Source organism: Bufo bufo, chromosome 6 (assembly GCF_905171765.1).
Source record: "Bufo bufo chromosome 6, aBufBuf1.1, whole genome shotgun sequence".
Lineage (NCBI taxonomy): Eukaryota > Metazoa > Chordata > Amphibia > Anura > Bufonidae > Bufo > Bufo bufo.
The window spans coordinates 107,040,204-107,054,392 of NC_053394.1; the positions used below are offsets into that span (position 1 = coordinate 107,040,204).

Genomic DNA, 14,189 nt, shown 5'->3' on the forward strand with positions numbered 1-14,189 from the left:
ATTTGCACCTTACAGTGCTGGCGTCACGAACACAGGTGCCCAGCCACCAAAGCACCTTAAACACCTCAACATCTGGCTGGTGTTCCCTGCAATAGAGAGTGCCCCGGAGGATTTAGTGCTGTCTTCCCCATCCACTGCACGCCAACCCAGGGAGCTGCAAAACGGTGAGTAAATGAACTACTACCCCTATCGGCCCACCCTAGCCTCACGTGTTTCCCCTGCGGTCCGGCTCGCTGCAAGGGGCACACAACATGGGGGCAAGGAACATGTATTACTATATAAGGGACACATACAGTATCCTGTATCACTATATAAGGAAGCACAGAGCATGTAGCACTATATAAGGCGGCACAGACCATGACATGTAGCACATATAAGGGGGCACAGAGCATGGGGACACAACATGGGGCACAGAGCATGAATCACTATATGAGGTGCTACAGAACATGGGGGCACAGAACATGGAGGCATAGAGCATGTCTCACTATATAAGGAACACAGAGCATGTCTCACTATATAAGGGTGAACAAGACATGTCTCACTATATAAGGGGGCACAGAGCATGAGTGTCACGGAACCATGAACCAGACGTACAACAAGAGATGAGTGAAAATAAGAAGGCTTTATTGAAAATAAAGCTGTAAAGCAAAAGTCCAAACGGATGGTGAAACCGAGCAGAGTCTTTGCGAAGCCAGAGGTCAGGAACCAGAAGGGTAGTCAGACGAAGCCAGGATCAGGAACCAGCAGGGTAGTCAGACGAAGCCAGGATCAGGAACCAGCAGGGTAGTCAGACGAAGCCAGGATCAGGAACCAGCAGGGTAGTCAGACGAAGCCAGGATCAGGAACCAGAAGCAGCAGCAGTCTTAGAAGCATGTGAACACAAGAGGACCAAGCAAGGAACTGAAGCCACAGACCTCCTATATCTATGAGCTAGGCATCCAGCTCCTCCCAGGGGAGGGAGGAGCCGCAGGGTGGAAGGCTACAAGAAACCCAGGACCCAAGATGGCCGCCAGCACATGTCAAACGAAGGAGAGCAGCAAGCAGGTAAGACCATGACAGTACCTCCCCCTCAAGGGCCCCTCCTCCGCGGAGCACAAAACGGTTTCTGAGGGAAGCGTGCGTGGAAGGCTCGGAGCAAGGCAGGAGCATGGACATCTGCGGAGGGAACCCAGGAACGCTCCTCTGGACCATAACCACGCCAATGGACCAAAAACTGCAACCGACCGCGGACCAGGCGTGAGTCCAGGATATTGCTCACCTCATATTCCTCACGATTGCCCACTTGGACCGGACGAGGCCGAGGAACCGAGGAAGTGAAACGATTACACACCAGTGGCTTCAACAGGGAGACATGAAACACGTTGGAGATCCGCATGCCAGGAGGAAGCGCAAGGGCATAGGCTACCGGGTTTACCCTGCGAAGCACTCGGAAGGGACCAACAAAGCGAGGCGCCAGCACATGTCAAACGAAGGAGAGCAGCAAGCAGGTAAGACCATGACAATGAGGCACTATGTATTAGGGTTCAGAGCATGTGGCAGTATGTATGGTGGCAGAGAGCATGTGGCACTAGGTATGGGGGCACAGAGCATGTGGCACAGTATGGAGGTGCGGTGGGCCGCCCCCCAGGGACGATCGAGTCCAAGTGTTTAGGAATGCTGAGTGGTATGTTGTGGACCTAATAGTTTGTGTCTCGGTGCTCCTATCTGGATATTGTAACTCCCCTGGTTTAGGCTCAATAGCAACAAAGGAGTTGTAGTTGGTGGAGTAAGTAGAGTCCAGACTTGGTAAAGTTCGATGGTTTTTACTTGAAAAAACTGTCAATAAACTTGTGCCATCCAAATAATACTTGATCTTTCTCTTGGCTCCAGCAGGCTAAGGGTAAACTGGCAGGTACACTTAAATACTTTGCTTTCTCTCTCTGCTGCTGTGCTATTCTCTGCCTTCAATCTGGTTCCTATCAGCTTCAGTTACTGCTTCTTATGAGAGTGAGGTATCCTGTGACCCGTTTTCTAAGTACTAAGTCCTTTCATATATCAGGAATGTGCTGCTCTCTGAGCTACATTCCCAAAGCTCCTACAGCAGTGAGGGGATAACGCGCCGTCACCACACTGCTTCACTCTCTAGCTCCAACTCTCTACTCAACTTCTCAACTCTCTCCACTCTTGACTCCACGATCTCTTTCTCCAACCACTCCCTTAATAGGAAACTGGACTAGCCCACTTCTGCCTAAAAGAGGGGAGAATGGATTGGTAAGTTCCATTCTATCTAAAAGTACTATCTTCCAAATACACTGCCACCTGCTGGTCAACCAGGCACGTTATATGTAATAACAGTTGCATAACAATATCATTAAGGCACAATATCAGAGGATCTGGAATAAAATACATAGATGACATTCTCTGCTAGCCATTAGAGACAGTAGCTAGGTATAAGAATGGTAGTGCCCCTTCTGGGGTACTACAGAGGCACAGTGTGGCACTATCTATAGGGGACACTACCATTAGGGGACACTGTGTGTGGTCCATTATTTTCATGTGGGGAAATATGTGACATGATTGTATTCAGAGGCACAATATACGATACTATTATTTTCAGGGCACAGATTGTGGCACTGAGAGGAGTTTGTATTAGTTAATGGCAAATGCAGTAGAGACGAGTCGTGGCCTGGAGAATCCAGCTGTAGTGGTCGGAACTTAATGGAAAGAATAGGAAAAAGAAGAACTCTGTTGTTTATTCTCCCAGTGTCTGATCAGTGCTATCAGTCCCTCATGTGTGGTCTTTAGCTGAGATCAGCAACCTCCAGCTGTTCTGAAACCACAACTCCCAGAATCCTTCTATGAGAAACAGCCGTGTAAGTGTGCATACTGGGAGTTGTAGTTTCACAGCAGCTGGAGTGTCGAAGGTTGCTGATCCATGCTCTACAGCATGATGATGGGTGGTAGCATTCTCTTTTGTAAAACAACTCCCACCATAGCTTTACACTTGTTAAGGACATACTGGGAGCTGTAGTTTCACACTGTAGTGTACGGTGCTTGGCTCTCGTGCTGTATTTATGCAATGTGCTTGATTCTAGGGCTCTATTTATGTAATGGGCTTAGTTCTGGTGATCTGTTTATGTGATGGGCTTGGTTCCGGTGCTGTATTTATGTAATTGGTTTGATTCTCGTGCTGTATTTATGTAATGGGCTTAGTTCTGGTGATCTGTTTATGTGATGGGCTTGGTTCTGGTGCTGTATTTATGTAATGAGTTTGGGTCTCGTGCTGTATTTATGTAATGGGCTTAGTTCTGGTGATCTGTTTATGTAATGGGCTTGATTCTGGTGCTGTATTTATGTAATGAGCGTGGGTCTGGTGATCTGTTTATGTGATGGGCTTGGTTCTGGTGCTGTATTTATGTAATGAGTTTGGGTCTCGTGCTGTATTTATGTAATGGGCTTAGTTCTGGTGATCTGTTTATGTAATGGGCTTTGTTCTGATGATCTGTTTATGTGATGGGCTTGATTTTGGTGCTGTATTTATGTAATGGGCTTAGATCTGGTGATCTGTTTATGTGATGGGCCTGGTTCTGGGGATCTGTTTATGTGATGGGCTTGATTCTGGTGCTGTATTTATGTACCATGCTTGGTTCAAACGCTGTATTTATGTACCGTGCTTGGTTCTGGTGCTGTATATATGTATATACCGCAGAGGGCGTCATGTAACCTAAGGCCAGACCTTTATGTAGCATTCACAAATAGTGGTCACCCAAACAGGAAGTGAATGCTTGCTAGTCAGTCTAAAACAAGGGAAAGAGTGTTGAAATTCTTCATGGTTGGGATGGGATTGATTGATATGGGTACTAAGACTTCCCTATCTTAATTATCTTCTTTACCTCCTTTTCCTACTTGTAGACTCTTCCCTCCCCTGCACTCCTAGTTCCATTCCCATTTCTGTAGCTTCTGAGCTTCTCCACTGGTCCCCAGATAAATGGTTTGTGGGATTCTTAATTCTTTCAAGCAATGTCATCAGCTTTGCGCGCTCCTGCTTGTCCTTCACGGTGAACATGAAATAGTCCAGTACGCTCCTTTTCACGTTGGGTAAGTTGTTGTTACACATGGTCTCCTCAAGGAAAAACCTGACCAGAGGGGCCTGGAAGTGTTCGTAGCCCATCTCCCCCAAACACTTGAGTATCCGGGTGATCCGCAGGTTGTTGTGACTGTAACTGTGGGGGAAATAGAGATGTAGATTAGAAGGTGCTAGTAGATTAGAGAAGGTGCTGGCCATTTCTAAAGGGGCTTTAGTAAAGATTCTTTTTTTTGCATGAATCTGCCGACAGTCCTTGTTGTTCAAAGCCCAGCAAGGCTTTGCATACAGAGGCCATGCTTTATGCGGACAAATGGCTATAGGCTTTCATCCGTGGGGATCAGGGGGCAGATTTCCTAAAAAGAGTCCATTGCTATTGGAGAAGAAAGTTGGGTTACAACTAATATTGGCCTCCAGGGCACAGAGGGCCTTCCTACAGTGGTCCTGATTTTGCACACAGGCTGTAATTGCAGTATGTGATCTGCACTCCTATATTGTAGTCCGGATGCTAGTGAGAGAAGAATACTCAGGGAATAGGAATATCCACGGCACTCCAATTTGAGTAGATGCACTTATTTTTAATAATCAAGTAGGTTCACATCACTTAGTTTACCATACAATGTCGTTTCATATACAGGAATAGAACAAATATATTAGCCACATTATGTTCCCCGGACGTTTCGGTCTATCATTAGACCTTTTTCAATGGGATGTGTCCATCCAGGATTGCTCCTACCCTCCTGCCACCAATGAGATCCCGTTGAAAAAGGTCTAATGATAGACCGAAACGTCTGGGGAACATAATGTGGCTAATATATTTGTTCTATTCCTGGATATGAAACGACATTGTATGGTAAAGTAAGTGATGTGAACCTACTTGATTATTAAAAATAATTGCATCTACTCAAATTGGAGTGCATTGGATATTCCTATTCCCTTTGCACACAGCCTGTGACATGCATGCTGCTGCACAGGGCACAGTCTGCAGCCCTTCCTGTGCCGTAGTTCTTCATCTGTGGCTCTCCAGCCGCCTGCTTGGAATGATATGTAGAACTAAAGTTTCTGATAGATATGAGAAAAGCGAGGACAGAAAGAGAAGGAAAGGGATAAAAAAAAGTGGGACTGAACCAGAAATGTGAAAGATAGAAGAAGCAGAAATGATAAAGTATTCTTACTTGTTCAAGTTATGGAATCTCTCCTTCCAATTCTCTGCCTTTGTCACCTTTCCAGTCTCAAGGTCCAGGAGTTTGATGCCGTAAAAACCCAGCATGAGCTTGTATGCTGCAAGAAACCTGCTTCTGACTTCTTGGTCGCTCTTCATGATCTAGAACATATTTATAATCATTTGGCAATATGTAAAACAAAATAGGGGTCGGGTCATAGTTAGGCTGGGTTCACACGAGCGTGTCCGGATTAGGTCCGGATGCGTCCCGGTGCGTTGCGGCAAACCCGCGCGAGTAGGAACGCAATTGCAGTCAGTTTTGACTGCGATTGCGTTCCGATGTTCAGTTTTTATCGCGCGGGTGCAATGTTTTTTGCACGCGCGTGATAAAAAACCGACTGTGGTACCCAGACCCGAACTTCTTCACAGAAGTTCGGGCTTGGGATCGGTGTTCTGTAGATTGTATTATTTTCCCTTATAACATGGTTATAAGGGAAAATAATAGCATTCTGAATACAGAATGCATAGTAGGTGATCAATTGAGGGTTAAAAAAAATATAAATAATTTACTCACCTCCTCCGCGTAGTTCCCGGTCTCTTCTTTACTTCTTTAATGATGAGCTGTCGGCTTAAGGACCTTTGGTGACGTCAGATCACATGCTCCAATCACATGGTACATCACCACGGTGATGGACCATGTGATTGGAGCATGTGATCTGACGTCACCAAAGGTCCTTTAGCCGACAGCTCATCAGAAGAGACTGGGAACTACGATCAAGAGGAGAAGGTGAGTTAATTTGTTTTTTTTTTTTAACCCCTCCAGCGCTATTTTACTAAGCATTCTGTATTCAGAATGCTATTATTTTCCCTTATAACCATGTTATAAGGGAAAATAATACAGTGAATAGACTGTCACCTAGCAACCATGCGTGAAAATCGCACCGCATCCGCACTTGCTTGCGGATGCTTGCGATTTTCACGCAACCCCATTCACTTCTATGGGGCCTGAAAAACACAGAATATAGAGCATGCTGCGATTTTCATGCAACGCACAAGTGATGCGTGAAAATCATCGCTCATCTGAACAGCCCCATTGAAATGAATGGGTCCGGATTCAGTGCGGGTGCAATGCGGGTGCAATGCGTTCACCTACCGCATTGCACCCGCGCAGAAATCTCGCCCGTGTGAATGCAGCCTTATAGGAGCTGGCATTGTCTATAGGCCCAGGTGATTACCGTAATTTGGCCAAAATCCCTCAACCACATAAGAATAGAGGTATGACCACACAGTCAGGTTTCCTGATGCAGTTTGGAAGCTCCAAATCTGAACTGGATCATAAAAGGAGTATAAAAGGGCAACTACTACTTGTCCACTTTTTTTTTTATTCACTCCTGGTTTTGGCTTACAAAACTCCATGCAGAAACCTGACTGTGTGGCTGTACCCCTATTCTTATATACGGTATTACATAAAATGTCATGGGGTGGCCCTGTACAGATTAGGCTACGTCTGAGCTGGAAGATAGTCACTATATCAGTGTCAGGTACCTGGATCTCATTCATGGTCAGTGGTTTGGCACTTGAATTTGTACCTGGTTTTTGCAGTGGAAAAAGCCTATAATGGAAAAAGAGAAAATACAATGTGATGATCTAAAGCAGGAATGGCCAACCTGTGGCTCTCCAGCTGTTGTAAAACTACAACTCCCACCATGCCCTGCTGTAGGCAGTCTGCAACAGCTGGAGAGCCTCAGGTTGGCCATCTATGATCTCAATCTACAGGCCTGAAACCTGAGGCTGCTCTACTGCTACAGGTGGGTGAGAGCTAGTGTTCTGATCTTCCTGGTTTTTGAATCTCATTGCAGAACAACAGTGAAGACTGACACTTATAGAGATCAGTAGGAGATCAGGGCGAATGTAACTGCCTTACTCACCACTGGATATAGGAATGATTTCTCTCCAATCTGTCGTAGTCACGCTTCCAGTCTGAAAGTAGCACTTCGATGTATACCCCTGCGAGACGGAGATCAGGTCACACCTTACAGCCATCTTATAACAGTTGCAGCACAACACAAGCTCACTCAAGAATATAGATTTTTAACTGCATAGATAGATTTGCCATTCTGTATCCCAAAAAAAGCTGGGTGACAACGCTGTAGTAGCCATATTGATGGTCACGTTGTTTTCTGGGAACCATAAGTACAACTAAGCAATGGCTACATACAATCTCTACCACTTTAACTGCACTGACCATTTGGCTTGAATGGCTTCTTGTTTCGGTAAAAATCCAGATTCGGTGTAAGGTTTGAAGTCTTCTCCTAAGTAGAAGGCATAACAAAGGAATTTTTCAATACATTATGGTCCTGAAAATCAAATTGCTAAGGCTACTTTCACACTTGCGGCAGAGTGATCCGGCAAGCAGTTCCGTCGCCGGCAAAACGTATGCCAACCGATGGCATTTGTAAGACTGATCAGGATCCTGATCAGTCTGAAAAATGCCTGATCAGTCAGAAAAATGCATTGAAATGCCGGATCCATCTTTCCGGTGTCATCCAGCAAAACGGATCCGGCATTTATTTTTTTCACCTTTCTTTCGGTCTGCGCATGCGCAGACCGGAAGGACGGGTTCGGCGTTTGGTATTTTGGCACTAATACATTGGGAAAAATGGGAAAAAATGGCGGATCCCGCATTCAGGCAAGTCTTCAGTTTTTTTTGCCAGGAGATAAAACCGTAGCATGCTGCGGTTTTATCTTTTGCCTGATCAGTCATAAAGACTGAACTGAAGACATCCTGAACAGATTGCTCTCCATTCAGAATGCATGGGGATAAAACTGACCAGTTCTTTTCCGGTATTGAGCCCTTTTGACTGAACTCAGTGCCGGAAAAGAAAAACGCTAATGTGAAAGTACCCTAACCCACAACTAGTCCTATGGAAATTGAACTAAGAGGAGAAGTTAGTTACTTCCTATGTCACCATTACAGGGAACTTGTCAGCTCGATTTTGGCATAAAAACTGCTAAGAGTACCTTAACAATATTGTCATGTTTCTTTTGACTTGTAAATGTGCAGAAAAAAAATTACGTAAATTTTTTTTTTTTAAAAAGCACTCATTTTACATAAAATAGATTACATACAAGCAAAAAAACAAAAAAAAAAAAATACACTTAGGCATACACATGAACTAAATAAACTGAACAAAATATGTACATTATAAACAGTAAAAAAATCTATGTCAAAAATCGCTTTTTTAGTAATTGTGAGGCAAAAAAAATGTATAGAAATGTATATGTGCTCTCAAACTGCATCGGAAAAAAAAATCAGTTTCTCCTGTATAAAACTAGGCCACACAGCCATGTCAATGAAAAAATAAAAAAGTTTTGGCTGCTTAACCCTCTGATTACCTCTGCACGACTTTATACATTGTGGCGGCAGGCTCTTAACCGTAACCCAACGTATAAAAGCGCCGGGTTCCAATGCAATCTGTGGGCGCCTTGTGACATTAGACAGCTGTGGTCACAGCAAGTATGCCTGAGACCAGCAGAACCGGTCTTTGCGTGGCATCGTTGTAGCAGGGTGCATAAAAAACAAAAAAATAACAACTTACCTTGCTCTGGCATGCACTGCCACTCTGCAGATCCAGGACTCCCTGCTCCCTGGTTTTCTTCCAGCCCGCGCTGCACTGTGACCTGGCCTACGTGCACTACGTCCTGATGCTGTACGCAGTCAGGACACCTGGCAGCGCGGGCCGAAAGAAGAAGACCAGGGAAATCCATCGCACTGTAAAGTAAAAAAGCTGTCAGGGAGCTCTTCTTGATGTGAGAGCGCCCCCTGCTGGATATAAAATTAACTGTAAGCCTGCAGGCTGTGAATTAACCCCTTTGTGCCCTAATTCAATTTTTTCATAAAAAATAAAAATAAAAAGTGAAATAAAGAAAACAAAAAGGGTTATAGGCAGTGGCGTAGCTAGAAATGACTGGGTCCCACAGCAAATTTTTGAATGGGGACCCCCTCCCCCAGTAATTTTTTCTCAACCCCTTCCTTTTTATTCCGCCCCCATTCCTGTGGCTAGTAAAGATCGCTCTCTCAGACCAGGCCCGGCAGCTGTTCCATCCGTTTATACTGTCACTGTATATCATTTCATTGTGTAATACTGTTGAGGGGGCCCTGACAAAATCTTTTAGTCCTCCTCCTCCTGGATGGGCCCTTTCTGGGTCAGGGCCCCAAAGCAGCCGCTTCCCCTATAGCTACGCCCCTGGTTATAGCTTTAGTTACTAGTTTTAGCAATAGTATAGCAGACTATGATCACACACATAGACATATTTTCCCCCTTTTTTGTTCATAAAAAAATAAACTAACATACAGTATATTTATTAGTTTTTAGCAATAGTAGAGAGGGCTTTGTGTGTGTAAAATATACAAATGTACACTCATTTTTTTCCTTTTTGCTCTTAAAAAATTTAAAAATGTTTTGTCTTGAAATCTTTTGTACACAAAGGTATTTTCTTTCCATGTCCGTTCCGTTTTTTTGCAGACCGTATGCAGAACCATTCATTTCAAAAGGTCTGCAAAAAAAATGGAAGTTCGTCTGTGTGCAAATAGAACATGTGCTATTATTGTCTGCATTACGGACAAGGATAGTACTGTTCTATTAGGGGCCGGCTGTTCCGTTCTGCAAAATACGGAATGCACACGGACGTCATCCGTATTTTTTGCAGATCCGTGTTTTGCGGACCGCAAAATACATACGGTCATGTGCAGTTAGAAAAAAAATTATAAGAAAGGAAAAATATAAATTTTTTCCTGATTTTCGTTTTTTTTAAATTTTTTTATATTATATCTGTCATCAAATGGCACAAAAGAAGAAAATAAAGGTCTAAAACACAAACATGTAGGTTGGCTCAGAAATTACCGTATATTTTGGACTATAAGATGAAGCTAGGGTTTAGAGGAGGAAAATAAGTAAAAAATATATATTCTTCATCAGACCTGAGATCAGACCCCCATTCTTCATCAGACCTCAACTCAAACTCCAAAATCAGTCCCATCAGCCTTAGATCAGATCCCCCCCCCCCCCAGCCTTCATCAGTTTCAGATCAGACCGCCATGAGCATCAGATGAGACAGCCATCAGCCTCAGATCAGACCCAATCAGACCTCGGATTGGACCCCCAACAGACCTTAGATCAGGCATAAAGAAAAAAAAAACTGCCACACTGCAGATCCAGGACGCACCGCTCCCTGGTCTTCTTCCGGCCCAGGCTGCACTGTGAACTGGCATCACACAACGTGCACTATGTCCTGATGCTGTACGCAGTCAGAACACAGGGCAGCGCGAGCCGACAGAAAACCAGGGGGGGTTAGTACAGCTGCGCAGCGCTTGCCTGACCTCCCTGCACCTCCTGCATGCTGATGACTAGGGATGAGCGAATCGACTTCGAATGAAACATCCGAAGTCGATTAACATAAAACTTTGTTAGAGTACTTTACTCCATACAGTATTAGAATGTATTGGCTCAGACGAGCCGAAGTTATTACTTTGCAAAGTCTCGCGAGACTTCGGGTAATGACATCCGTGTGCATTCCGTATTGGGAAAGATTGGCCTGGTAAGTCTGGTAATGAAGTGGTTAAACATGGCAAAAACTGAAAAAAGGAAGAGATGTGTGTGAGACAGTTATTTATTTTACTCACCTATATAGCACTGACATATTCCAAGTTCCCAATGATAAATTTGGCGTAATTTGGGCCACTTTCACTGGTTCACAGACATGTGCATCCTGCCTCCCCCCATTTGTCTTCCATACACCACCTCACGACTGACTACTACTGACTAATATTTTGCGACAAAGAAATACCACACCTACTAAATACAGTGGGGGAGACTTATCAAAACTGGCTTAGTTGCCCATACCAACCAATCAGATTCCACCCTTCATTTTTCAGAGCTCCTTTGGAAAATGAAAGGTGGAATCTGATTGGTTGCTATGGGCAACTAAGCCAGTTTCGCTTTCTATGAGCCTTGTTAAAGGGAATCTGTCACCAGTTTTATGGTCTCGTAACTAAAGGCAACATAAACAAGTGACAGATCCCCTTAGCAAAATGCTGGGGCACTTTCTTTCATGTTCCTAGCATTAATTAATGCTAAGAGCATCAGATTTATATGAACTCGGCCATGAGGAGGGCTCTGGTGGCCCCCTGGGGCATCGGCCCACCAGGAAATTTCCCTGTAGGGTCTATGGCCAGTCCACCCCTGCGTGTCCCCCAGTGTGTTTTCATTACTCACCATTTTCAATATCTCTGCTGCCCCTGATCCAGCACCCCCTTCCAGTTTCCACAGACGTCTTGAGCTTACAGCATGACTGTGTATGTTGTCAGCACTGTTGGTATGGCAGAAGGTAGTCACCATGGAGAGCTCTGGTGTTGTCCTGCAGCAGTCTGGAATGGCTGATCACAGGGAAGAATAGCTTCCTCTGCACAGCACATAGAAGAACATACACAGACGAGTCTTGTTTCCTGCTTCTCGGAAAGTTGTCACACAAGAGTAGGCGGGGCTAAATCCAGTCAGATCTGTGTACTGTAACATAGCAAGTCCAGTGATCTACAAGCTGTTCTGCAGCAGCTGGAAATCCGTCACTTCTAGACCACAGCAGTGATCATAGGATATTCAGAAAAGAGCCACTTTACAGTATTGGGGTGACCGTTAGACTGACCCCACCTGTTTCACACATATTACCTGATTCTTGTACTTTTTCTGTTCCCTGGGTCTCTCCTTCTCCCAGGTGGAGTTGTAGTCCGTCTCCCTCTGTTCATAACGTAGGGGGGGAACAGTCTTATTAGTTTTGGTGCCCATCTGTCCCATCCCGGATTGGTAAAAGAAAGTGAAACTCAGGTTAGCGAGGATCATTGGATTAAGTGTCAGGTTACATAGCACACTGAAACTCCCTCAGTTAAAGGGCTCATGCACACGACCGTATGTATTTTGCGGTCCACAAAAAAACGGATCCGCAAAAAAAGCAGATGACATTTGTGTGCATTCCGCATTTTGCGGAATGGAACAGCCGGCCCCTAATAGAACAGTACTATCGTTGTCTGTAATGCGGACAATAATAGGACATGTTTTATTTTTTTGCGGAACGGAAATACGGACATACAGAATGCACACAAAATACCTTTTTTTTTTTTTGCGGACCCATTAAAATAAATGCTTCCGCATACGCAAAAAAAACAGAACGGACACAGAAAGAAAATAAGTTTGTGTGCATGAGCCCAAAGGCAAAGTCCTTAGCAGTTTTATGTTCTAGTTCCTTCTAACTGTAGTGTAGATACAGAAATCTCCTGCTGTGACCTGGAAATCTGTGCACAAGCTGCTGTTGACTGATCTGACTCTTGCGCCTAGGTGGTACACTTAGGTTAGGGCCATATGGCGACTGTGACATATAGGATACAACTACACTGCTTTTCACGAGCGTGATAAAAAACTGAAGGTTTACAAACAACATCTCTTAGAAACCATCAGTGAAAAACGCATCGCACCCGCACTTGTCTCCGGATGCAATGTGTTTTTCACTGAAGCCCCATTCACTTCTAATGGGGCCGGGGCTGCGTGAAAAACGCAGAATATAGAACATGCTGCGTTTTTCACGCAACGCAGGACTGATGCGTGAAAAAAAACGCTCATGTACCCATTGAAATAAAAGGGTCCGGATTCAGTGCGGGTGCAATGTGTTCACCTCACGCATTGCACCCGCGCGGAAAACTCACTCATGTGAAAGGGACCTTAGGTCTGATGCACACAAACGTTTTTTTTATTAATTTCAATGGGTCCGCAAAAGATGGGGACAGCACTCTGTGTGCTGTCCGCATCCGTTGCTCCGTTCCGTGGCCCCGCAAAAATTATGAGGCATGTCCTATTCTTGTCTGTTTTGCAGACAAGAATAGGCATTTTTATAATGGGCCTCCTGTTCCGTTCCGCAAATTGCAGAAGGCACATGGGCGGCATCCGTTTTCTGTGAATCCGCAATTTGCAGACCGCAAAAAAACTGCACGTTTGTGTGCATGAGCCCATACTCTGCTTTTTCTGTTTTCAGATGTAAAAGATAGTAAATGTGTCAGGCCCGATGCCTTGGCCCCCACCACTCACTCGTGGTGAGGGCCAGGGTCACGGCACCAAAAAAATATTGTCGCATGAGTGTTTAAGTCCCTAAATGAAGTCTTGTCACTTCTTTTTTACACCAAAAACTGGCATAGCTCCCATCGTAAAAGACCTCCAGTGTTTCACTTCTTTTCCATCAAGATTGCATGCATTTCTTTATATGCGTGAAGAAAAACTGAAGAATCGTGGAATCCATAACGGAATTCTTAGATAACACGAACCTTGTGTGCAGAACTTGAAAACACAAGTTCACTCATCCCTACTGAAGAATAACACAGCATCTCCTAACAGCCATCTCTGAAAAACAGACTGCATCCGGACTAGTCCTGCGAGAAAAACGAATGAAGATAGAACATGGTATAAACAAAAAAAAAAAAACCCGCATCAGATGTCTCCATAAAAATCCAAGATTAATTGAATGTCCATTAAAAAGCTTGTGTGAGCAGGTACCACATGCACGATTAAAAATCCTTAAAGGGAACCTGTCACCGGGATTTTGGGTTCAGAGCTGAGGACATGGTTTGCTAGATGGCCGCTAGCACATCTGCAATACCCAGTCCCCATAGCTCTGTGTGCTTTTATTGTGTAAAAAAACCCGATTTGATACATATGCAAATTAACCTGAGATGAGTCCTGTACGTGAGATGAGTCAAGGACAGGACTCATCTCAGGTTAATTTGCATATGTATCAAATTATTTTTTTTTTTACACAATAAAAGCACACGGAGCTATGGGGACTGGATATTGCGGATGTGCTAGCGGCCATCTAGCAACCCATGTCCTCTGCTCTATACACAAAATCCCGGTGACAGGTTCCCTT

The 14,189-nt window shown here is 44.5% G+C and overlaps 1 protein-coding gene across 2 annotated transcripts; it reads right to left on the reverse strand.

Moving 5' to 3' along the window:
• Positions 1 to 1,507: 1,507 nt before the first annotated feature.
• LOC121005214 (opioid growth factor receptor-like protein 1) lies at positions 1,508 to 12,075 on the reverse strand. 2 transcript variants are annotated; one of them, XM_040437815.1, is made up of 6 exons: positions 11,951 to 12,075; positions 7,471 to 7,537; positions 7,154 to 7,232; positions 6,771 to 6,837; positions 5,239 to 5,387; positions 1,508 to 4,202 (listed from the first exon to the last, which is right to left on the reverse strand). In XM_040437815.1, the coding sequence occupies exons 1-6, from the start codon at positions 12,065 to 12,067 to the stop codon at positions 3,869 to 3,871; spliced, it is 813 nt and encodes a 270-aa protein (XP_040293749.1). In that variant the 5' UTR covers positions 12,068 to 12,075; the 3' UTR covers positions 1,508 to 3,868. The 2 variants fall into 2 exon arrangements, with proteins under 2 accessions (XP_040293749.1, XP_040293748.1); XM_040437814.1 differs by lacking the exon at positions 11,951 to 12,075 and adding an exon at positions 11,501 to 11,752.
• Between the last annotated feature and the right edge of the window lie 2,114 nt (positions 12,076 to 14,189).

Coding starts and splice junctions, on each gene's coding strand:
- LOC121005214 (XM_040437814.1), bottom strand. CDS start 11,623: ATGGTGACTACCTTCTGCCATACCAACAGTGCTGACAACATACACAGT. Junction 7,538..11,500: donor CAGCAGAGATATTGAAAATG/GTGAGTAATGAA, acceptor CCTTCTACTTAG/GAGAAGACTTCAAACCTTAC. Junction 5,388..6,770: donor TGACCATGAATGAGATCCAG/GTACCTGACACT, acceptor AATATGTTCTAG/ATCATGAAGAGCGACCAAGA.